Here is a 27,787-nt window from a genome sequence, read left to right on the forward strand (position 1 = left end):
GAGTTTGTCCATAAAGCAATGATATGTCGAAATTCTGTTGTCATGGACGTGTTAAGAGCAACATTATAATCGCTTGTAAATTGCCTTTGTATAGTTGAAACACCTGTATACGCATACCCACACATACACACACCTGTGTACACGCAGGTGCACCATTATACGTCGCCATAGAATTGTAGAGTCGATCGATAAGCCTGTAACGAGACATAACCTGAGTTATCAGGAGACTTTGGCCATGCACCGTTGGTAATCGTTGATCCGAGAGAATCTACTACATACATGTACGTACATACATAAGTGGTTGATCTATCAGATGTGCCGGGCTTTGGTAACGTGATGCTACTACGTTCTACTACGCGCTTCCTTACCCTATAATATAAAGTTTATACGAACATATTATATATTATAATATCTATTTATCGTAAATCATATATATCATAGGATGTGATATATTATATATTATAGCGTGATTTTATTATAATTTTTAAAATTTTATTTTATCGTTATCGATTAATTCGATCATAAAATAGAGGAATTTGTAAGGAAATGATAGTATCTGATAAAGCGAACATTTCGAAAATGATAAAATGAAGTTAGACGAATAACTAGAGTGAAAAACATAAATATTGCCAAAGATAGTCGCTTATCAATCATTTTCGTGTACAGACACCTTTTCAAGCAGCCTACTATCTAAGAGGTACATAACAAGTATACTAGCCAATAATAGAAAAAACTAACGCAAAAAATGTAAACAAATAAAAAACAGTGTACCCATTTCTTATAATCTTTCATCCTGGTTTATCGCAAAAAGAGAGAGAGAAAGTGTAAAATATGTATAATATTTAGCTGAAAAACTTTTAGAGTTCATTAGTTACAGCTAAGTATAGTTTTTGTCCTTTATTTTATAAAATGAAAATTATTTTCATGAAACACATTAATGGAAAAAGGAAATAAAAAGAATATCTTTGGGAATCTATGTAAAATATACATGAATTAATATAATGGGTACTCGAAGCGAGAAATGGATCAAACTACGATATATATGTATCATAGACATACACATATATATCGCTATATGTATATATATATATATTGTTCCTAATATCTCAAAGAGCTTTGATAGAACATTGTCGAACGTGTTCAGTTTCGGAACTCTTGTATAGATATGCAATCCCTAGGTAATGTTCGAAACCCTTACAATTCTAGTATATCTATGAATTACATTACAACTCCCTTGTATCTAACAAGGTTATACTTTAGGATTAGATCAGGATTAGATTTAACGTAACAGAATCCGAGACGAATCCGCTGAATGTATACCAATAAATTTTAATTAACGGCTACGTCACACAGATACAACAACATCTGTATTTTAAGATGCATGTATAATACATTTCCTGAAATTTAATTTAATCAACAAGTTGATTACGAGGGTGACAAAGTGAATTCAATATTTTAAATAAATAATATTTTTTACATAATTCTAAATACCCGTAAGAATTATAAAAATTTGCGCGTAGATAATTTTACATATTTTTAAAAATAAAATAACTTGTTTTTAGAACAATACAAGAGGAATGGAAATCGTATATGAATAGATACGATTAAAGTACGAAGCAATTCGCAATCAGAAACGAATAACTGGCATAACGTCTCCGCTACAATAAAACTTTAATCCGATTTCGTGGCTGATGAATACGTTCGGCAGCTAACTATGAATCGAGACGATAAATGTTTCAACGCTTCGACTCTCCGAGTCGACTTCGCTGGATGACATCTACACACAATGGTGGCTCTTATCGAAATTATGCCTAACACGTTAGTTGGCATGTGAATTTGATATTCCTTGTCGCACATTATTGAAATACTGTCACTTATTTCGCTATAGTATATCGTAATACATGATATAATATACAGAATGTGGCAAGTTTTTTTCCACAAAACGATTTCGCTACGTTCAAGAAATAAAAAAAGTAGGAAAAAATATCGAATTAATTCACATATAAGCTCATGAACGTTTTATTGAAAAATTATTGATATTGAATTGGTTTTTTGTTCGATGAAACGTAGAAACAGATTGACGATGTTTTGTTCGGTTTTAAACTGCTGCGCGTTCTTATAAAATGTAGGATTAATACCTATGAGAAACTGAATTTATACTGCACATATTACAAATTTTTTTACCGATTTCCTTTAATTTCAACAAACATATTACCAATTCTTTATATTCGTCTCCGACATGGGTATATTAATTCTTGGCCGACAAACTTTTCCCTATAAATCCGTTAACGTGATATCGAAATACCAAATAATCGATTCTGTTTCTATTAATACGTTGTTATCGTTGTTATTAATACGATTTCTACTATCACCGTCACTTGTACACCTTTCATTTACATTTAGTGAATTTATCGTATTCTGTACACTCACATGTTCTACATCTCTCATTCTCGCTTCTCGCGTTCTTGTATGCTGCTTACACGAAGTACTTACAATATCGCGTATTGTCGACTGTAGCATTTAAATTCGGTTATGCAATTTATCAGAAATTAATCTATCTGTGGTAACTGTCCTGTTGCACCCTACGATGCTTTTCCTTCCGCAGATTATTTGCATCAAACATACCCTGATTCCAAAAATGGATCTTGCTCCGATCTCGCTTCTGATGCCATTACGATTATATCATCGTTACTCGTACTCGTTTTCCCTGTGTAATCAATATTTTGAATGTCGCCAAAAAATGGACATTGTATACGATGATCGCTACATATTTTTAACAATATAAAAAAAAAACCTAAAATCTATTGAATCATCTATGCCGTCCTCCATAATTAAAATTTCCTATCTAGAATGTTTCATTGTTCAAGATATCTCTACATATAATTGGTAATAGAAGGTTAATTTAGTAATAAAATAATTTTATTAACGTATCAATTGAATCGTATTTCTTCGATCCGAAGATATTTTTCAACGTGTCGGCTCACATCGTTAATTTGCGAACCGACTATCTCTGCGAAGCAGAATACGAAAGAGACGGGACATTATTAAATTCATCACGCGCAAGTGGCCAAACAAACGAGATTAATGCTTTATTCGATTGTAGGGAATGAATAAAGCATCAGCGCTGAAACGTGATCAATTTTTCAGAAATTCATAATTTTCCTGCTGTAATTTGTTTCCTTCTATGATCGAATTTATGATTTAAATCGATGAACCGATGACGAAATGACATACGAGCCAAGATACAGCTGTGGATTTATCCATAGAAGAGATTCACGTTGATCCTTTTGTTTCACGAATAAATCCAGATTAATATTAACATCTTCTGACGTGCGTTTATAAGATGTAAAAATTTGAATGACGATGTCATTATCGCGCCATCGGAGTATATGAATTTTTCATCGGATGATACTTCGTTATTGATCCCTCAAATCGGTGTTTAATTCTCACGCAAAATATTATTGTTATTTTAATATAATGCACATTAAGGATACGTAGGTTGCATATTTCATATATATTAATTTGCGCGAATTGTTATATTAAATTATATTATATTACAATTTAAACATGTATCCAAATATATGTTTCCAATTTAATTACTATTTTGAAGTATTTTAATATCCATCAAATATACATATTTGCGAGCATTAACATTTTACAAAACCATTACACGTATCTGATTTAAATCGGATTAAATAATAACTGGTATATTGACAAAATTTCAAGTTAAATACATCTAATGTGATTAGAACTCATTGTACGTGTATAAATTTCATTTTTACTTAAAACTCGTATTATATAGTTTTACTATTTATAAATCTGCATAAGAAGATCGATGCAATATTTATACAATAAATCACGAAAATATTTGGACATTAACCAACCATTTTTACGATTATATGACACTGCCACCGTAAACGAGACTTTTCTAGTTCTTCAAACCGAGGAAACATTTTTTAATTTAAGACAAAAACGTCGCCGCTTCTTTCACCTTTTTGTTTTATCCGCAACCGGTGTACCGAGTTCAGAAGACCGCGGAAGGGAACAATTAAAACTTCTGGTTAAAATAGCATAGTCGTCGACGTCACTTGGGCAAACTGAATTCTTTGGCCGGCGGGAAAAGTTTTCTTTGGCTAGAGAAACACAACACGTTTAAAACTTTACACGATGATTTAAAATACTTCTCACGGTTACTTTTAAAGACCATTTAGGTCTAATATATTCGTATCGTGTACAATGTTTGCTTAGTATCTCACTCTTGGCAAATTTTTAGATTTCGTTCAGATAATGTGATAATGTATTTACAAAATAAATACGAAAAACGTATGCAAAAAAAAATATATATATATCTTGCCTATGGTCTCGAAAAAATTGTTGAAACTATTCAATAGTTGAAAACTTCCTCTCGGCGTATTTAAAAATAAACAAAGTTCTAAAAATAAAAAAAATATTTTTATACCACTTTGCTGATAATCTTCTATAAAAACAAATATTCACATGGATATACAAAAAGTTATTTATAACCTTTTTTTTTTACATTTATGAGAAATTTAAAGCAACACGCAAAAATATAGATAGATATAGTATAATATTTATAATATTTTAGTACTGTAGTATAGTGAAATGTTCAGTGTAACATTCAGTAGACGAAATAAATCTTGCCTGCGCCCTGCTCTTTAGTCATGTCCGTAAAAATACGCATTTGCATAAATATCTGCAGTTTATTTATAGCATCTTGCAAATCTATGTGCCTGTAATATGTACCTATTGATCCTCTTTTATGAAGAAAAATATATACCCACCTTCGAAGCGGCAATACTTCAATCAACTGAAAGAAATGAAGCACAAAAATAGAAAAAGAATTTAAAAATTAGTGGTAGTCAAGCCTTATTCGCAATTCGAGGGGTTAACAGTGACATTGGAAGAGCCGAGCGAAATGTCGGCTGTCCTAACGTGACTTTCAGAAAGCGAGGAAAAAGGATACGGTCGCGAAGCCTTAGAAAATTTGCCCCGTAACGAAGCTTTGTGCCGATCCAATCGTCGGTTTCGCCGAGTGCAATTTTTCCCTGGCCACCGGAGCCTCGACTGGCTCGGTTTGCCTCGCCCTCACCTCGACAGACTCGTCGAAAATGTAATCGTCTTTCCACGGCCGCTTAATTCGCTGGTCGGGTTGTCCGCAACGTAGAGGAAAAAAAAGACAAGGTAACCCAAAACCTACGGGATCCGATTCGATCGGATTCCACGTTCCGACTTACGCGTGTGAATACTCTGGCTGTTTCGTTTTCCTGCGCTCTAGACGCCGTTTTCAGAATTTTTCGCGTAAATTAATCCAACCGTGACCGCTCCTATCTTTTTATTCCTTTCGCGTGGCTCGATTTTTTGAGCGATAGATTTTAGCGAACGATCCAGGGATCCCCACTTCCGGAGACCGAGTCACGACGTACGATTTGTACGGACCTCGGATGGCCTTCCAAAAAGCACTAGCCACCGACATCCATTGATTCTTCTACAGTCGAATTGAATAGAGTGCCAGCGTCCCGGTCGTGTCCTGGTCGGTCTGTATTCCAGGAAAGCATGCAATTGTTTGCGGGAATTTTCGTGTTCGCTCAACGAAGAACTAGTGAAATTTTGCACGTGTCGTTGGCATGTTTTTACGACAAGCTAGGAATGACAGAATGTACTTCTGCAGTTACTTTGGAACGTTCCAGTAACTTCTCGTTCTCTGGTTTCATTTTGAAATTTCCTCGAACTTCTTTTCTAAATGTAATAAAATATTTTGGAAATGCCAATTTCTATGTTATGAAACGCGATTATTAGTAAAATAATCGGTGTTAACAATCACATTTTTTACATGAAAACGATTTAAATATTACGAAACTACCTCTTACCTAATTTGTATATATATTTATAGTTGTATATGTATTTTTGTTGCCATCTTGAAAATTTCAAAAATATTAATTGCCATCGGGTATTCTTACTATTTTCTAGAAAATCTCCTAGATTTATCATATACGTGCATACATGTATTTAAAAGGTTTATATCCTTGATCTTTTTAATTATGTCACATTAAAATAGTTCTCTGTAATAATCAAAATGGAAAATGTAGAAAAATTGGCTTATTATATTTTCCTACCTTCAATATTGTCTGTAGAGCGATGTAGAGAATAAATTTATTTCATTTTCTGATTTTCAGTGGTCGAAGAAAATCCTGTTACACAAAGCAAAACACACGAGGAGGGAAATGTTGATAGCCTTGATGACGAGTCAGGTAATATATCTTTTTAGACAGATAACAAAGAAGATATTGCTTACCACCTTTCTATAACGAAATTGCTTGTAGTATTTGTAAATACGAACTATTGTATCAAATATATTATTACAGAGGAAGATGAAGAGAACGCATCGCAAACACATTCTTCAGTTGTAGAAACTGATTTCAAATTTTCTGACTTCATCCACAGGTAAGACAATTAATAAATGAGACATTGACTATGAAAAATGGACAAACCCAAATATCCGATAAATTGAGCAATTCATCAGTTCTTTTCTGATATTAGTTTTATATTATTGTATATTACATGTTATTTAATTTTACATATTATTCGCTTTATCGTCCAAAATATATACGAAAATGTACAGTATATTCAATCTAATAACTGATTTCGTTATATTATTATCGTTTGACTTGGAAAATACGAATGCCTCCAAATTTTTATGTGTAATACAGTTCATTGGGATAAATTAATGCCATAAATTGATATTCAGAAAAGGATACGACTTACAATTAATCCACTTTCCCTCCCAATGCCTTAAATTTGATTTTGTAGCAGATACTAAAGATTTTAGTTTCGATTTTTATATTTTGTTTAAGATTTGCCAATGTAAAAATCGTGAGAGCAATGTTGGTTCTGCTGCAGCAATTTGACAAAAATACAAACGAAGTGAATCATTACATTACCAAGATGCTTCATCGAATAGCCTGGGATTGCAAAATGCCAGGGCTCATATTCCAAGCGTCAATTTTCCGTGTTTTCCAGAGAATTCTTGAGTCTAAGTATGGCGGCCACAAGGTAATTATTTATATTCGTATTTATTTTTCTTAACTCTAAGTTTCATTCTTTGAAAACACAATGTAACTTGTCACTAACCTTTTCTTTAAGTTTCCTCGTATACTATTTCACTGAATAACAAATTGTAGAATTAATGGCTTGAGCGTCTCATATTATAGATGAAATACTCGTACAAAATATATATTTAAATGGTACAAGATTATGTATATATGAAAAATTAAATATTATCACTGCAACAAAAATATTTAAGTTTAAGATTGTGGGCATATTTGGAAAAAAGAAACAGGAAATATTTTATTTCCCAACAAAAATTTTTTTTAACTGTCATTACTCTTCCTACTCCCAAAATATACTATCTTCCATTTTTAATTATTATACCATTGTAACTGCATCAATATGTCAACTTACATTCCTTCTTTCATTATACCAATAATTACTTATAACAATGAACAATCAAATAAACTGGTGACTATCAAATACGGTTCTATATGAAAAGTAAAAGAATGTTTTATAAAATTCATAAACAATAGCTAGCCGAATGAAACTTATGTGGTCAGATTTTTAATAAAAATTCGCTCAATGAAACGTTCAAGCATTAAATGCATATACGTATAAAAACACATAGAATTTAGTATAAACAAAAACACTTGGTCCCACCCTTACTAAACTTTTTATATTAAGATAACAATACAATCCAAATCGTGATTGGAATTTCCAAACTATTCAACAAAGTTCCTATAATTTTCTATTGAATTCGTAGCACGAATGCAATTTTTCTCTTAACTTAAAGAATTTTATCGTCGAATTTACATGTCTGCCATGGTATCTAATAGTCACCGGAAGTATGCTTGTCTCGAGTCACGAAAGCTGAGTCCTCTTTGCAGGAACTCCAAAAGTTCGCAGTCTTCATAATCCGACGTTTCATCGAAGTCGCGCAAAAGAACCGGAAAGCGTATATGGAACTGCTCTTCTGGAAGACCACTCGTGACGCGACCGAGGTCGTCGAGGGTTACAACGCGGAAACGGATAACAAGAAAGTTCCGCGCAGCCTCTGGACCGAAACCCAGGAGGACGAGTTACGCACTCTCTTTATGGAACATCAGACTAACAAGTATCCCCAAGGTACGTTGCTCGTCCTACCTTTCGCTAAATCCTATGATTTACGAGTCTTCTTTAACGCACAACTTTGCCGGATATTTTTGAATTTGCCAGGGCAGACGATTAGCTATATCCCGTTCTAGTTTGCTAGCGATTGAATAAAATATTCTATCAGGGGAAAGATCTCTCTGCTTTCAGGAAGCATTAATACATAATGTATGTGCTTCAAAGAATGTTTATTGGACATTCTAAATGGAATACTTAATGAAGGGAATTCTAATGAATATATGTATCCGTACATTCTTTCATATCTTGCACTGGCTAAATTCACTGTCTTTAAAGAAGTCAGTCAGCGAATAATTAATAGGGAAAAACCGACCAAGTAAGTAAGAGTGTATGATTTAGAAATACGGGTTACGTTATTAGACCGCAAATGTTCTGGCATTTACAGTGTATTTAAAGTATGGATCACTATCTTGACAAAACTTATTAATTAAATAATATATTACAATACAGATTTGTAGGATGTTTTAACTTGTTACCATAGATAAGGCGATATAATAACGATATATGTTCTATATATCCCTTCATTTAATATTGAAATTACTTAAAAGATTACCTGTGTTGTTTCAGTCAGGATGACATTATTTTAACACGAGTGATCCTTGATACCGAAATTGGTAGATGCTAGAGAGAATTGTCGGTAATATTGAATTACTGATAACAACGTCTTCATTTATCAGCTAACCTAATCACGTACCCCGCGATGATCCAGTTATCCTTCCCTTCCTACAAATCAATTCAGGATAATATTGATTGGATATAAATAGCACCGATATTCATAGTTCTGGAACGTTTATTGAAATCCCTATGCACTATTAAAACGTGGTCCGGAAAATCAAATTTAATTAATTGCACCCGGAAATTGATTCTTATCAAGTCATGTAACATATATTTTATCGTTGTACATATTCTTTAAGAAGAAAGATGTTAGAAAACCATACAAAGTTTTGGGTCGCTTGCTTAGTCAAAAAGATGGAGGGTGAACTTGGACTTTGTAATGAAAAGTTAGGAAATGGATGTTGGAACCTCTATATATTTAAAATTAGTACACGTAACGATAATTAAATATCATAATTACTAGATTATATTTATTCGAATTGCTTTGACGATACTTATCCTCATATTTAATCTTATATACTAATTAGGGAATCCTATGAGCTTGAATCTTGAACGAAATCGATGAGCTTTTACAGTATATGAAGATAAGTCCGGATTGGAAAGTTTTAAAATTGGAGGTATACATAGCTGCTAATTAAGCAAAAAAGAATGAAATATATAAAGATAAGAAATAGCGAATTGTACCACCTTTTACTTTATTTTCTTTTATGAATCCTTAAGGTTGAGAGTGAACCCAAACTTTTGAACGCGCAGTAGCGCATATAGTTCTATTCCTAAATTATGTATATCTTCATGTTTTATTCATTTAGATGTCGTCGATTGGATCTTAGAGCACATTAATCAAGAGCGAACTCGTCGTGGTATCATGAAGAAGCTGAAAGAAATGTGCCTGATTGTTAATTCTAAGGTAAGCAATTTTTGTAGTCACTCATTACTATTACACTTTGTTTCACGTCTATTTATTTTGTATCATAAATTAATTTTAAATTCTCAGGCGTTTAATAATAGAGAGTATTACTTTTCACACATATGTGTTGCTACCTGTATGTATATATATTATAACAAATTCAAGATTTTAATAATAATCCTTCGATTAATAAAAAATTAGTGCTTAAACACGTATATGAATAACATCGATATTTAATACGAATAAAAATTTACTACAAAGTAGTAGGTTAAGCTTATCAAGAAAATATAAAAAAATCTGTTTCTAAAAGATATAATACCATAACACGCAAATTGATTTAAATCCCTCTCGCTTTATAGAATGAAAAAAAAAATGATTCTCCGGAAATTTGTCGTTTTAGCTGATATTTACATAGATATTGAAAAATTTTCAATACGTTTTATAGAGTTTTAAACAAATCGGTTTTTGACCTACTCTATATGGATGTTTTATATATCGTCAACTGCTTCCCTTCCTAATACAATATCTTCTGCACGGCGGAGATCACTTTCAGACATTTCTCCAAACTAAACGGAAAATGGGGGATGGAAAATCGTAAAGTTGGCGAAAACTGCCAACTACATAAAAAATATTAGCTATATTTGGCAAAGATTATTTTCATCATGATGTATGGAATCTGACGCACCCTACGACTATAATTCTCTGGGTCGTCAAAGAATAAATGCTTGCGTGTATCTTTTAGTTTCACTTTTTGCTGAATTTCCATTCGAAACTCCCATTTGTAGCTCAAAGAATCGAATTAAATCCGTAAGATAAAGTATAAAGCTAAATCGTACGTCTTCCCTGCTTTATGGTTTAAAATAATAAAAGAGAGTCAGTGACTTGCGACTAAAAAAATTATTTCTTGCCACTCCATCGCTACGAAGTCAGTGACACGCGTGTGCGCTCGTTATCCCTTCGATAATCGATCAGATTTACGGGACACTTGCAACCCACGCGTTCTTTCAAAAACGTATTTGAACAAGCAAAGTCGGCTAGCCGATCTCCCTTGAACGTAACACTGACAAGATCAATGATTTACGAGGAGCGCGAGAAAACGTAGGGTAGCTGAGGCTCGAAAATAAGTTTCTGGACTGGCGTCGGTGACAGGCAGAACATATGCAAAAAATGGAGCCAAAGAATTGCTGCAGCAACTGTAAATTCTCGGGAGACAATTTCTACGAGGAGCTTTCTGGAGACTCCTTTTCTTTCCGGCCTCCTGCTCGAAAAGGAGGTTTCTCCGTTCCTGCGTAGATCACGACTTCCGCTGTGCCAGCAAGACTTTTTTCCTCTTTGCGACTACTTCGTTCGGGGATGGATGTATCTCAAGATTTTCCCCCGTCAAGTATTCCTTTCCGGTATCTCCGCATACTATGGAAAGCTATCGCTTTGTTTGCGCTTTCCTATCCAACAACCGTATGAAGATTTTCGGGAGGAAGCTAGACACATAAATAGACGGCGGCTCCCTTAACTCTGAATGGATCGTTCGTATACTGCTGTCTCAGTCTCCGCCCTATTGGAATCGTTTCAAAAGTTGACAATTAATGTATTGAGGGTATACCTCGCGTTGCATTCAGCTTGCAGAAAATTTATAGGAACCACATTTTGTACTATCGAACAGTACGTATTATTATGTGCGTATATACACGCGCGTCGACATAATGCTCATTATTTCTTTGAAAATTCTCATTTGCGATCTTTCGTTTCTAGAAAAATTTATTTTCTTATAATCATTTGAATAAAATTATGAAAATTTGCAAAATACGTGATAACATTTAATATTTCCAAAAAGGTATATTAATAATTTTTTTAATAAAAAATAAAGTACAAAGAAATTTTTGTAATTTCGACATCAGGGATTACGTGTGTACATATATCTGTTTCATTCTCAAAGACAATAATTAAAAATTTATATATTGTATAAATTAACTCTGATGAAAAGGATGCTGTACAATTATATTTCTTTACATTCGCTTAAAAATTTAATCACGTATTATTTTTAGCTGAAAATTTTTCGATTTACTCAGAAGTACTACTATAATATTTAATGTTTAATAAAATACAATCTTTCAATTAAGCTAAGATATTTATTGAATTCGTTCGAAGCCAAGTTCAATTGTGATATTCTTTTCCCTAGCTTGTTATGTTTAAATTGGTAAAAAATATGCAATGCTTTAACATACGAAAAATCAATCGTATGAATCAGAGAGCGTGATTATTAATATATCGTAATTTCATCGACAATAATTTCCTGCGCTGTCACTTTATAATTACAGACATAAAACGATTACAACGTTCTAGTAATCCGTCGGACTTAAGAGATATCTAGACTACAAAACACTATTCGAATTCATTCGTCTTAACGCCAATCCAGCGAAAACAATTTTAACAGCATTATTCTTTGACGGAGAGTTGTAATTCACTGGCGTCTTGAAAACGCGGCAATAAATTTTTCCCTTGCTTTCTTCAAATCGTGGCAGTAATATTAAAGTTTCCGTTCACGAGTTTCCATCGTGGCTTATTCGTTCGAGCGCGTTATTTCCCTTGCCACACTGCACCCTTTCGTAACCCTCGAGAAACTATCGCTTTGTTTGTCCTTTTGCTCTGCGAGACACGTATAAACATTTGTGTCAAACGCGAAAGGAAGGCGAAGTACGCGCCGCGTAAACTTAACGTTCCGCTTTCTAAAATTCATAACGAGAAAACAATTTAAGATTATTGAAACCTTGATAGTAGCACATAATTTTCATCATTTTCTTTTCTTTTCTTTTTTTTTTTTTGCCATTGAACCTTTAAGGAATTCGCGCGTAGTCAATAAATATTGACAATGATATTGTCGATTCAGCTTGACGATATTCTAAATGGAAAATCAAGAAAGAACGTGCTTAATCATAATAATTTTTCCTTTAGAAACCATTATACGTATACGTATAAAACATAGGCATGATTTGGAGTTTGGAAATGATATTCACATATGAATTGCTTCTAAACGATGGAACTGTTTATTTCAGTTACTTTAGAACGAACTGGGACGCAATTTCACAACTTTTGTGAAATGGCAGAAATTTTCTTGAAAAGATAGGATACAAATACGCAGGTATAACGTATTTCCCCATCCGTTGAGTAAAAGTTAGCGGTCACTGTGTAATACTTTACCACTGCACTGGTAGGAATTTCAAAGTTGAAATGCGATGCTCAACTTCAATCCGTTTTGCTCGTGCTCTGGCTCTCAGAAACGATGAGTATTCATCGTAACACGAAACGTGAATGTTCTTTCAGTTAACGCTATGAATATCGATTAAAAATATCGTACTTTGATCGCACATGGTCAATATAAGTCCATCTCCATGGCATATCTGTATGCTCGGATCGTAAAATTCCTAGATTTTTGTCGATATTCGACCTTAATTTCTCAATATGAATCGTACCGCTCACGAGCTGTTTTATAAATTAAAATAATTCTATTCTTTATGCTAGTACACAGCGAAATAGTACAAAGCATGCATTAAGGAAGAATGAGACGAAACGTTTTTTGGATCTTAATTAAAGTATGATATATTTCAAATCATCGTATTGCACGAATAATGAATACAGGTATTGTGTAGCTTTTGAAAGAACAATAAAGACCAAGAATGTAGTCACGACTTGCGACTAAATCATTTGAATGTACGGCTGTGACGAGAGTAGCGCGACCAGAGGGATAATAGTTCATTTTCAGCCGTCGCAACAATGGCTATAGAAAAGATTATTAGGGGATAAAAAGGCTTGTAAAAAATTAACAGCGAAACGCGTAGACGCGGCGATTTCAATGAGTTTTGTTATACTGATATTCGTTTCCCTCTTTCCGCGTGTCCTACTACCTTTTGAATAATCCTTTATGCGACAACTTTTCAAACTAGTTACAATACGATTTTAAGCAAAACCTTTTGAAACAAGTGACTACCGTTTCATGTATTATGTATTACATAGCCCGAAAACCAGAATTTTCCGAGCTTCAAAAAGTGCGAATGTAACGGTGAAACTTTGAAGAAAATTTACATGAAAATGTACGTTGAAATGAGATCCGCTATTTGCATGGACGTTAAATTCATACATAACACACTTTTAAACACGTTACTTGCTAATCGAATAAAGCACTGAAAAACTGTTCGCATACATTTTTTAATTATTTATTGTACTCATTAGAAACTTACGAATTTATTTATGCATAATTTTTGCATGCATTTATGCAAATGATAATTTTTTTTTTCAAAAGATTGACATACCTCATTTTACAAAAAATATTATATTTATTTCCAAAATGAATCACAAGTATGATTGTTACTGTTGTTACTATTATAACGAGTAAAAATTAACATTTTAAGATACTTCTTTATTCAATGAATTAAATTAATTATTATAAATAATGTTCAATTTACCAGAGATTATATTAATATCGATTCCATCGCAATTAGCAGAATATCATATATGTTATTTTCAATACATAAGTGTAGTATCAAATGACACGTTGAAATTATTGATATGAATTTGAACAAATATTTCAATTCTTTTTCTCTTTCTATCACGCTAATACATTTTCACTTGTTTGTTAAGGTAAACCGTCTAGTGCACTAATTAATATATAATCTTGCTATTATTAATTTATAATAGCAATCACGAATCTAATTTTTATGTATTCGAATTCAATATCGCTGGCAAACATAAGTTTAGACATTGTTCGACAATACGTTAGGGAAAAGATTTAAGAACTTTTCTTCCTGGCTCTTCCATATCGAATCTTTCATAGTTTATACCGAACTCGTTTGTTAGTAAGAAAATAGGCGATTTAACTCGATCCTCTTCGTTACATCCTTCTGTTTGTCGAAAAGCCATCGGACAACATCGCGGGGGAACACGTTATAGCGATAATCTTGAGACATTACCTGCTTTAAGACGGCAAAGGAACCTGCAAGCACGCGCGCCAAAGAGAAATAGAAGGAAAGTAAGAACGATGGATGGAGGTAAGGCGACGATATATCTGAGTACCGTTAAAACGGTATTACCCCACTTCGAAATTGACGATTAATCATAGGTGTGCACCCGCTGCTCCGCCAGGAGAGGAAGCTGATTGCCCTCATACCACTCATTCAGACGAGGACAAACTTGCCTGCTCAGGATATTATTGATTTCTTGACGGATTTTTACGAACAGATCCTTGTACAGCTACCCTTTGAGAATTTAATGAGCGAGTGTTCTATCAACGTGATGTATGCATATTATAACGAGGAGGGTATTGAGAATTAGTTAGGCTGATGGTATTGAATATCGTCTATGTTGAGTGATTTAAAGGTTTTGTTTTATAACTTCGATAGGAAATGTCGATATAAATGTACTTGTTTGATATTTACATAGTGGATATATGTATATTATTTTGTAGTATTTCTTTATTATTTTTTATTAAGAGCATTAAAAATTATATCTTCGTTTTAATAATTTCTTGAGATATAATGCCTGTTTCATTCATTTGTTAATAAATAATATTATTATTTCGGAATATTTCGTACGTGACTTCAGCACTTTCCGATTATCATTTGCTAAATAATCGATGATAATAAAATTAATATCATATTTATTTAATCTTTCATACGGGAAAAAATGTTCGATCAAGGGTTATTAATAATTGAAGTAAAAACGAAATTAATTAATATTATTATACATTATGATATACTGTATTAAATTTTCTGAATAATAACATTTTTATTCGACAATTAAATATTTAAGGAAGTAAATGTATGAAATTTATAAAACAATACAAAAACACTGCTAATTTAATTTTGCCATAATCAAGCAATTTGTCATTAATTACGCTATTATAGCTTTACTTGAGTTTCGAGGAAAAAGGAGTAGTTTCGTTAATTTTACAAATCTGGTAATTAGTTGTTTCTTAGGAAATACACAGCTGTTAGGAGAAAATGGATTGATTGCTGTTTCACCCTTAGCAAGCGGCGATTGGATTACTTTGGATATTATTGATTCCCTAACAAATTCCTTCCAGAGGAATCTCCCGAAAGTTTATTTCGCGTCAAATTAATTACTGCAATTGTTGTACTTTAAACTAAAAGCTACGTACAAATGATCTGGAGTTTAACTCATTTTTTAATTAATCGCAACTTTTGCAGCACTGTCGTATGTTTGATAAAATTATTTAACACATTTACATAATTACTTAATTTACACAAAACAAGTGTGAACAACAAGAGAGAGGACAATTAAACTTTCCATTTTAATCTGATCAATCTGTATGTAATTATTTCTTATATGCAAACATAAAAACAATAAAATAAATTAAAAATTGTTATATACAACGTATACAATATTACATGCAAAAATTTTCACTTTAATCACTTATCGAAATAATTGCAAAATTGTTTAGTAGATTTGGTATTTTCTATCCTTCCATCAGCCTGCAATGTGCCCATTAACAAATTAATACAGACTAACAGAAATCAATTGCTGAGATTTCTGCTTGTTTAGGTTTCAACCTTGAAGAACATTTTCATAAGATGCTAAGACCACAGTGAAATGCGTATTTTTCTATAATTATAAACAATTGCCAAGGTAAACCTAATTGGCTTTATAACAATAATATTTACACAGATCTTTTTACACAGACCTTTTTACGTAGACTTTTTGTATAACTTACATAATTTCAAAACAGATCCATCGCTTACGATATGATTAAGCAGGCTCACGTCTTTTGTCTATCCCTATAAGTGAATCTAATCTGGCACTGGTATGAACTGCAAAAAATTAATAGTATTTTATAGCAGGATAAACACGAAATCGCACAAATGAACAGCAAGAAGCAGCGGAAAGCGAATGAAAAAAGGATGAAACGTATTATTGATTCGTCGACAAAATCCATGAAAGGGAGGCTCGTGAAAGCGTTTCATTTAAATAATTTCATGCGTGGATACCCTTCTCCCTTCAAAACTGAATGAGGGCAAGCTACAGCTGGCTGTTCATTTGACATTCATTTAGTCCGTGAAGTCGCGCGATGCGACGCGACGGCCATTTAGGACACCAACAAGGATCCCTGTCGAGGGTGAAACGTAATCGTTGGAAAACGAGCGTCGTATTTTTTCCCCTTTATCTCCTTTTAAGGGAACAGGAACTTAGGGTCAGGAATTAGACAGCAAGCATTCTCCGAGACCTCATTTGCACAATAAATAGCTGCTTACGTTGTTTTAGTATACCTACGAGTACATAATGTGGGTCTTATCAAACAAATGCAGAGATTGAAGGATTTGCAAAATCCCTATCCAGAGTAATGCTTTCTCTGGATGAAATTTACTGTATCTTATCTTTTATTAATAATTAATTATCTGTTGCTATCATCGCTCACATTATTGCAGTTTTATGCAAAACAATCGACGAATGAGTTACTAGGATAGCCTCATTCATCTTTATGATATCCTATCAAATTCAAAAGTTTCTTCGTGTTTAATTCGCATATTTTTCTATTTAAATTACATATTTAGATGCCCTGATTTAACATTTTTAATCGTCGCATCGCATAAAAATATCCTTTCGAAGAAGTTTATTGATTAAAATTTTCTAATTATACGTATCGATAATCGATCATAACCAAATTAAAGTAGAAGTCGAAACTTTCATTTCTAATCCTAAATTATTGCAACGATTTAAAATAATATATATATTACAGTAGTATGAAACGAATCGCAAAATTATACATATATGCAATAATAATAACAGTGGAACGTACAAATACAGACTGAAGTGCTTTCCATTATTGCCTTGTTTTCGAGGAAACCAATTTTGAAGAATCATTAAGTACGCGTGTAATTGACTGATCTGTGCTGCGACCTTTGCCGATGAAATTACGTGAATCAATAACGTAGCTTCAAAAATATCGAAAATCTTGGTAAAACGGAACGAAGAACTAATTATTGCGTGTTGTTCAATGTTAAAAACACAGCTAATGGTAAACATTCATGAATCCATCATGCAAAAAATGTAATTTTATATTTAATAGTAAAAACAATAATTCCTCTGTTGAGCGAATCAATAAATCAGCGATGAAATAAAAAATATTTATAAATGTGTGTAATGTTTGTTGCTATCGATATTCTTAGCGGTCACAAACTGAAAAGTTAGATAAAGATATTTATTACACATATAATATAGAAACGTATGAATCTCAAAGGAGTCATGTATAGGAACAACGGGAAAGTCGTGAATATTACGTCATTTTAATGCACATGTGCGAAAAGCGAACTCTTGTCACAAGCGTAAAAAATTCTTGAGGTGTCCGATCAGCCAGAATTATCAACAAGAATTACGTATAGGCATCAGAATTATTTACATTTTCTTGAGAGATGCCGCGGAATTGTTATGATCGTTAAACTCTTCTTCATACCACGGCTATGTTTTACACCTACAATATTACATTTCCAAGATACTTACATGCTTCCTTCGTCTCATGTTTCTTATTCGAAACAACGCCACTCTGTCTTATTCCTGCTATTTTTATTTCTTGTAGCAATTTACTTTATATCTCGCTGCTATTTGCTATTTCTCGTAGCAAGCGCGCCTGTTCTCCTGCTTCAACGTAGCCACCGCTATAGTTCACATACTCGCGCAATCGAATTTCTACTACATTCTACATCAACGCGTAGAAATTATATACAAATCATTTGTCGTATATTTGTACACTTATCGTTAAATCAGCTACCCATCAGCACGATATTTGTTTTTATGACAATTTATTGTTTATTATCTTCTGTTTCAACACCATTTAGGAGTTGAATTTCAAAAATTACTCAGACGCGTGTTTATTTATTTTTGATAAGGAGTTTGTTTGCCGGATTTCACTTTTTCAAGTTTAGCGACACGTGGGATATGGATATTCCCTAAATAAAAATTTGTTCGCCTGTTTTACCCCTTTAGGGTTTATATTTACAAAGATCTTTTCAATCCTCGTGTCTATGTTATAAAAAAAGCATATTGTTCAAATTTCACCTTTCACGTTTCTAAGCACAGTGATTTGGACTGAGCATTGATGGCGAAACAATCAGCTACTTTTGCATCTTGTATATGTAGCAGTGTGAATGTTAAACGCTCGAGTGCCAACTAGAAACTAGTATCACCACTGTGTGCGATGACAGTAAACCGCGAAACAAACTATGTATTGGTTATTTGCCTGGCGTTGTGCGTCATATGTTTACCAAATTTAAACATTTTGTATCATAACAGTAGGTGGTTGATGGTTGGGTAACAATGACAGAGTGCTCGTCGTTAGTAACTGACTACTGGAGTATCTAGCATGAGCGGCAGTAAACAATTATCGGAGGCACGGCACGGCTATGTAAGCTGCATCCGGTTATAAAAAGAACAGAACGTTATACATAAAATAGCTGGAAGAATTATTGGAACTTTCTCGTCATTTTTCAAGAAAATGCTGACGACTAGAACGCAATATGATAAAATAAATTTGATCTTGAATTTCGAGCAAAAAATATATATATAAACCATACCATTTTTCATTTATATTTGTACTAAAATCGTCCCATGCATGATTGAACTATCAGTCTAACAACTATCATTACGAACGACATGACATAGAAGAACTTTGTTTCTCAACACGCGACAGCTGTAAGTGCGAAATCTTGTTACCATTTTCGGTCGTCATCGTTCAGCTCTGATATTTCTGGCATCTGTGAAATCTAACAAATATCATGACCTTCGTACAGTGTCTATTTCAGATAAATACTCACGTTGCAATTTAATTGTTGCCTTCATCGAATGATCATACAAATCCAGCAAATATCCAGCAAACTTCCTCATTCTCACTGTTATCTAAAAAGTTTCTTACTCATTCGTAATTACCGCAAAATTCATTAGCTAAAACTCTTTACGGAAGGACCGTATATAAACGAGCAACTTTTTACCTTAAAATTAAAAAAAAAAAAAACATTGTTTCAGACTATACGAAACGAGGTACAGAAGAGACTTCCAAAGGTATGGTCCGAGGACGAGATCAGTCAGCTTACGGAACTTTGGGAACAACTGAAGCAGGACGATGGTAATTTTTAATGAACAGTCGGCCTGTTGAATTTCATAAGTGATGAATATCTCAGAGATACAATATAATTTGGCGGGGAATGCGCGAGGTCTGGCTGACCGCGCCTTGAAACAGTTGAAGAATTTTGCGAATGTTCGTTCGGGAATTCATTAGCACCCGTGACGATTCTCGAAATTTAATTAAGCACCGAACATCGGTGACGGCTGGCTGCTGCTTGCAGCAATAATTCGGACTCCGTCGGGACGCCGAAGAATAATATCCTTTCAGACAGAAAGATTTTCAGAAGTCTTGTAAAACTTGCTTCATTCTCGTGCGTTTACACCGCTTCCCATGGTTTTAACGCTCAAAATTATTCTCAGCCCACCGTGCTCCATGAAAATTCCCGAAAATCAACTTCGTTCTTTTCTCTTTGAAACTTTGATAATATCATTTTTACCTCGACTACGTCCCGTGTAGAATTCTGGAATTTCATTTATCAAACTATTACATTTAAACGTATCACCATAGTCTATCGTTTTTCTCAATAATTCACTAGAGAAATGATATTATAACAAAGCGCAAAAAATAATAATAATTTGTGAACTAGTTTTATATATATTTACGTTAAGTATAATCACTCACGTGTAACAAAGTGCATCACGTAGATTATGTACTCTCGTATGGACGAAAGCATCTATCAAAGCTAAATAAAGCAAAAAGCAGTATTCTCAGTTGCCCTCAAATAATAGTTAGATATTATTTCAAAAACTTTCCCCAACAAATGAAACGTTTCATTCTCAAAAATACACACACATTATCTGAAACGAAGTAAATTATTTATTATCTAATATTTAGTATTTTAATAGAAATGGTATCTTACTCGGCTCTGGTTACATTACTTTTTAAATATTATCGAACTACGAACAAACATCCAATAATTTTATCGAAAGGTTCCATGTAATTTTCTAAGTTTGGCCTGTTCCCTTGGCTTTCTATCGTATTGAATCAACATTTCATCCCCTCGAATAACGAATTAATACCAATACGATTTATGTTGTGTACATCCAGATCCCGTGGATTTGATCTTCAATGGGCTCACAATAAAGCGGCCGAAGCCAAAGATCAAGGAGAAGCTTTTGGAATTAGGATTGGCCACGGATCGCAAGGAGTTGCGCAAAAAGCGATCCAGAAAAAGCAACCACGGTAAGTGTTCACTTTCTCTTTTTCCGCGTTCACGTTCTATGGCCGGTTACCTCTGCCTCTTTTCCCAGCCTTTTCTCCGGTCTCGAGCGGCTCTGAAGCAGACCTTGTTCCGGCCAATCCTATCCCATTCCATTCGCATCTGTCTTTCTTACCATCCTTAGATGCTGCGACTATTCCCATTCGATCAGTTCTCTCTGCTAACACGATTGCCAGCGACTGCACGCTGTGAACTCGTTTTTGGATGGAGCAAGTGACGCTTGACGGTGAATTAAGGGAAGTGAGCAGCAGCTGAGATAAATATGGCGAGGAAACCAGAAACGAGATCAATTTGTACAAAATCCTCTTGTAGAAGTTTCTTTTCATTGGTTATGATTGGAAACATTTTTTTTTTTTTTTTTCGATAACATCATCCAGAAAAAGCAACCACGGTAAGTGTTCACTTTCTCTTTTTCCGCGTTCACGTTCTATGGCCGGTTACCTCTGCCTCTTTTCCCAGCCTTTTCTCCGGTCTCGAGCGGCTCTGAAGCAGACCTTGTTCCGGCCAATCCTATCCCATTCCATTCGCATCTGTCTTTCTTACCATCCTTAGATGCTGCGACTATTCCCATTCGATCAGTTCTCTCTGCTAACACGATTGCCAGCGACTGCACGCTGTGAACTCGTTTTTGGATGGAGCAAGTGACGCTTGACGGTGAATTAAGGGAAGTGAGCAGCAGCTGAGATAAATATGGCGAGGAAACCAGAAACGAGATCAATTTGTACAAAATCCTCTTGTAGAAGTTTCTTTTCATTGGTTATGATTGGAAACATTTTTTTTTTTTTTTTTATCGATAACATCAGAAGCAATAAGTTACAGAGATAGAGTATTTCTTCTTGTTTGACCTTTGGAAAGTTGCGATCGTTGAATTGAATTTCAAGTCGTAATATACAATAGGATACGTCACGAAATACCCATAACTAATGAAATCGTAAAAGATTGAAATGATCGACAGTGGAAATAAATTTGATAACGAGAGGAAGTTTAAGTAGGAAGATTGAGGCATTTCTACAATTTCCAGAATTCTAGTTGCACGATAAATACCACTTCCTTTCTCTTTTTCTCGATAGAATCATATATCTTTTGTATACATTATTTGATGAATTTTTTAAATTCTTCATAAAGGAATATTAAAATACTTACGTTTGTCAAAGATTAGTTTAAAAGAGAAATTTTAAACCTAATAAATAAATACAAGACAACTACAATTCTGCATAGACCAATGCTGAGATAAATACAATATTACTTAGCAAGAAACAAGTAAATTGTACTTAGTATTATTATATCTTCCTATTCTTGTCTTATCTTTCATTTACCTTACCTCCGCCAAATAGAAATAACGATATCTTATTATTACAACATTTATTCTTATCCTATTAAAATAACCCATTCAATGTGTACAATTGTTCAATCTATTCAAGAATTTATTTCCAACAACTGTTTCAAACAAAAATTTCAAACTACTAAAATAAGAATATCTTTCACACTTAGAATATCTTTTACATTTTCATGAACGGATCATGATCAATTACATGCCAAATGAACACACATTTAACTGGTTCCACGAGGCATGCAAGAATATGTACGCAGAAGGTACGGTTGAAATAATATTTGCGTTTCTAGTTCGGAGTTCTGCAGAAGCGGCAAAGCGGTTCATAACAGAATCGTTGCAGAATACAAATTCTGTTATTTAATATCGAAAAACGCGAATTCCAGTCGTGGTTTTCCTGCTCCCATGCCAATATCACTCGTCCCTGTTCCCCATTACGCCGCAAGGAATTTCATATTTATCATTGTTATTGTTTTTCTGTTTCCCTCCACGTCCGCTTATTTGTATTCAATGTACTACGATAGATCGCATTCTAGATATATAAGGTTAGGAGATGAAGTATAAAAGCAAACTTTTGTCTCGGCTTACGTGCTATTGAAACGACGTTTCCTCGCCTCTATCTCATCGCCTCTTCCTCAAATAAGATTTCGCAAGCCGGAACACCCGGTATGTTTCCCGATGCTACGGTGGATCTTAATATCGCATGTGCACCGATCGAAACACTTTAGGAACGCACGTGAAGACAGGAAATATTCTTGATTTGCTGGAAGATCGACACTTCTGAAAAGATGTTGAAGTATCTGAAGAAATTATCTACCTCTAAAGTTGTTTATATTTTTTTTGAAAGTTTCTAATGGCGAATATTATTGCTTTCAATTTTTTCTTTAATTCATATTAATAAAATTAAATTAATAAAAATCATAATGTTTGTCATTTTACGTGTATCTTCTAGTGAATTTTTTTTTGTACCTTTCGAAAAATACGAAAAAAGTACGTCCGTGTTCTCGCGCTGTTCACAGTCCATGGCTCGTAATAGTAGGCAAAAATTTTAAGCATTTTTTGTAACAAATCACATGAACAATGTTTTATTGATCGTGAATACTTGAAAGATCTTCGAAACCTAGGGATCAGCAGTTAAATTGTAAAGGAAAAAGGTACAGTACACGGTGATGTAATTAACATCTTCTCTGTCTGTATCTAAGAGTAATATTCTATCGTAAAAAATCTCAAATCGATACATGTCAAGTCTATAGCAAATTGATTACATGTTCATTTTCCACCATACTCGTGCAAACTCCTTTTCTTTGCGATTGTACTTCACGAGCGACGCACAACGAGATCGATTCATTTATTACTTCCACGTTCATTTTGTGTTAATTCGGCGAACGTTTAAATTTCTTCGAATTTCATTAAAGTTAATGAACTTCGCCGAGCTTTGAAAATTTGAACTTCCAAAATTCGAAAACTACAAAGTTACAGGAATATCATCTGTTTTTGCCACAATGTAATACAATATTCAAGTTTCAATTTCTTTTTCTAAGATTAAAACTATGGAAATATCAACGAGTACATCTTGTTTTGGATAGTTGCTTGAATATTTTAAGAACTCGTTGCAGCGCAATACGCGGATATGTAACGTAGTTGTCTATGGTCTTAATTCGAGTATCGTAGTTTCAAACTTCTTGTACTCCTCCGATGCATTGATTCACTATCGAAAGACAGAAAGAATTTTCAAATTTTCAGAATCTTAATTAAGATTCTATTTCCTCCCTGCCATTTTAATATATTTCCTAATATTCTCTTTCGGTTCCTATTACTATTGTGCGTTCTATCGTTTTCCTTAAATTGCTATATTACTTTGAGATAAGATATCGCAAAAGAATAAATTTGTATACGGATTAAATAAACGCGATTGCAAAAGCGAATTAACAAACAGCTTGAAGAAATTAAGACGAAATCTTAATTTTTTCAGGAAACGAGTAAACAAAAAGATATTAATCTGGAAATATTGAACAATATATTTCTTGACTAATCACGATTATGGTAACAGATTAACGCACATAGATCTATATTTTTATGCAACTTGACTTTCGTATCATGAATGTATGTATTTGAAATACATTTTTCGCAAATGCCTGGAACCGAGAGAAGCTATATCGAAAAACGTTTATATTCATTTCCCGTTACTTTGTAAAAAGGTAAATCGTCGTGGGAAACGCAGTCTGCCAGTAATTCCGACGAGGATGAAAGTAGCGACGAAGAAGCTGGGAAATCCTCGAGCAATAGGAACGTGGCTCCCAATACACCAACGAACAAGGGAAAGAAGAAAAATGCGAAAAAACAGCCAACGATGGTTTACACGGATGCACAATTATCCGGACTCTTGAAGGATGTCATCGAAAAAAGTGAGTAATACCGTATCACTCCCTCTTTCGTCGATTTTACACAGTATGGTCTCAGTGATTTATGAGAATAAAATTCAGGGTAGATACTTGGAACATTATTTCGAGGGCGCGAAAGGGCAGAATGATCTGCAGTGATCGTTCAAGAGTGAAAAGAAATAAAATGGGAAAAGTAATGATTTGTCAAAGAAACCCCTGTTTGCGGTACAAATGTAGCACGCGAAATGCCAGTTTATCCCCATGGATTTTGGCAAAGACATGGTTACAGAACGACCCTGTAGTTCTTTTATGTCGAACCAATGTGCTTGTCATCTATCAGAATACCATTGCTTTCAGGCAGCGACACAGGTTTTAATGACACTTGGGGCAAAATTAATCTCTTCAACTTTCGTCTATTTTATCACATGATTTACATTTAAAGTTTCTTCAAAGATTCAACAGTTTTACTGAAAAGATCTCTTGTAAGAAAAGATTTCCAGACAAGAATTGAAGACAAAGTTACATATTGATTTATAAAATCTTAATCGAAATATTGCAATCGAGAGAACGAGAAATTAATAGATTGAAAAAAATGGTTGAGTTATTCATGCGCAAAAGTAATAAACTAATTTACTGCACGAGTTCATTGTTTATTATTATCTAGGAAAAGTTCTAGTGTTATATCCAACATATTTATTCGAATTATCAATATGAAAATAAATTGTTCTTATAATTTATTTCAAATTCTTTGTATTACTAATATACTCATTCTTATAGAAAAACGTAATAACAGACATTTTGATAAATCAGATATGAGCGACGCTCTAGAATGGATCAAGGAATCCCTACTAGATGTCCTGGACGATCGAGACGAGGAAAGCTGCGAAGGTATCCCCTTAGTTCCGCTGACAGATTATTCGTCTGCTGCGATGGATTCACCGAGCTTCCAGAAGCTTATTCGAGCTATGGGATTCGCACCTCCTGCTGATGAACAAGAATCTTATTGGCGCATACCATCTAATATGCCTAGATCGATGATTCAGAAGCGCTGTAATCTTATCGAGTCTTCGTTGGCAGGAAACTTCATTGCCGAAGGTATTATGTCTTTTCTCTTTTGTATACATAACTATTTATAAAAAATAAGAACACTTTTGATTTGTATAATGATGTAGGATTAAACATTTTATTCTTTAAGGAAAGAAAATGGACGTGTTATTGTTAGAAGGAAGAAACTGTTTAATGTGACTAATAGAAATTTTTAGTAACAATTATATAAAAATAGAAGTTATAAAAATATGATATTACAATAAGTATTGTATGAAATAATAAATTCATTCAGTCATTAATACGATTTTCAATATCTGCAGATATTTTGAAATTGAAATTTAAACGATAGATTGCGTGTACATATGTGGCTAATCTCTTCGTTTTCTAAGTTTCCCAAGCAACGAAACAATATTTTCAATTACTTTTATCAATTTTCATTCGGTACGATTAAAATTCTATATATCATTAAATCTAATAATGATTATATACTTTTAAGATGAATGTGAATACGCGTGTAATAGATCACTATGCACTACATTTGTTTAATATCTCCTTTTGTATTTTATAATCAGAAGCAACATCGGCGAAGGTGGAATCTGATAACGATAGAAACAGTGAAAGCGATGATGAAGACGTTTTAGAAAATATTAAAAAATATTTCACCTCTAAAGGTACGTAATTTTCATAAATTTGCTTACAATGTTTAATACTAATACTTTATCGTACGGTACATAAAAATATATTTATTAAAATAATATTTACATATGGGATTTTTATTTATTATTATGTAATTCTAAAATATTTTACGTTTAACTGATTTATAACATGCTTAATATGATTCTAACTGTTTTTATTCTCTCTTACATCTTAATCTAATTTTTATTATAATTTATATAATTTAATAATAGGATATATACTTATAACGTAATAATGGAGTACCTACTGTCTCTCAAAAATTTTTCTAAACATATATGCATTTCTTAAAGATATCTGTAAAATTAAGTAACGTTGACTATCAGCCGTTAAATACTTTGTTGTATATTTTTAGCTGAGCCACAACCATCAACTTCCCGCGATTCTGATATAGAAACTAACGTTCATTCTATGCCGAAGCCATTGAAAAAGACCACAATTCTCTCATCACCGACTGAATGTGATGATGTAGAAATAGAGGAAGCAAAAGCAAATGACTCGCAGCCAGTCGGTACGTATTTCTACATTCCAACGAGACAACTATGTTGAGGGGACCTTCCTCTGCCCTCTGTTGAGGGAATCAGTTAAACATTTTGAACTTCAGAGATTTACCAGCAAATCTATTCAGCAATTGATCAATATCTCAACCAAACCAAATCTAATATTCTCCATTAATTGTAGAAAAATCAAAATCTGGAAAGAGAAAGTTTGATGGACGTATTATTGCATTCGATGATTCGTCTGACTCTGAATTGGAAATAAAGACCAATGCTGATGATGCTGAAGTGGCTGAAGGTAGAAAGAAAACTAATAGCTGTATAACATGAAAAATATAGGAAATGTTATATTCTATTTTATAATTATTCGTTATTTGTAAATTTATAGTAGGTGACGGGAAAAGACCTCGATCCGATGACGAGAAAAATGATAGCGTGAAAAAACGTCGTCTGCTGGATAGTGACGAGGAAGAGGAGCCACTAACGTCTCAAGCTACCAGGCAGAAAAGCATTAAAACGATAATTAGTGACGACGAGGAAGAACCAGCGCAAAACCAACGTAATCAACACAGGTCAACTCATAGAATAATTAGCGACGATGAAGATTAATCGAAGAGAAGACTCTCGTACCTTTCAATATTTCTATTTCACTCTTTGCTATGTGTTTTTATAATTTGTGAAAATAAAGGCAACCTACCCTCCACCATAACATTGCACATATTTTTATTCCCTGCACTAAA

The 27,787-nt window shown here is 33.5% G+C and overlaps 1 protein-coding gene across 1 annotated transcript; it reads left to right on the top strand.

The window, feature by feature from the left end:
* Window positions 1-250: 250 nt before the first annotated feature.
* LOC100748305 (protein timeless homolog) lies at window positions 251-27,756 on the top strand (the record flags this gene model as incomplete). Its single annotated transcript, XM_033322764.1, has 14 exons — window positions 251-281; window positions 6,195-6,269; window positions 6,384-6,462; window positions 6,873-7,071; window positions 7,956-8,193; window positions 9,660-9,757; window positions 19,781-19,880; window positions 20,928-21,062; window positions 24,628-24,834; window positions 25,621-25,905; window positions 26,430-26,528; window positions 26,906-27,061; window positions 27,232-27,345; window positions 27,436-27,756. Coding segments are annotated over 14 exons (2,037 nt in total), but the record flags the coding sequence as incomplete, so codon positions are not given.
* Between the last annotated feature and the right edge of the window lie 31 nt (window positions 27,757-27,787).

The sequence above is a fragment of the Bombus impatiens genome, unplaced genomic scaffold, assembly GCF_000188095.3.
Source record: "Bombus impatiens unplaced genomic scaffold, BIMP_2.2 scf_0665, whole genome shotgun sequence".
In the NCBI taxonomy this organism is placed as follows: Eukaryota; Metazoa; Arthropoda; class Insecta; order Hymenoptera; family Apidae; genus Bombus; species Bombus impatiens.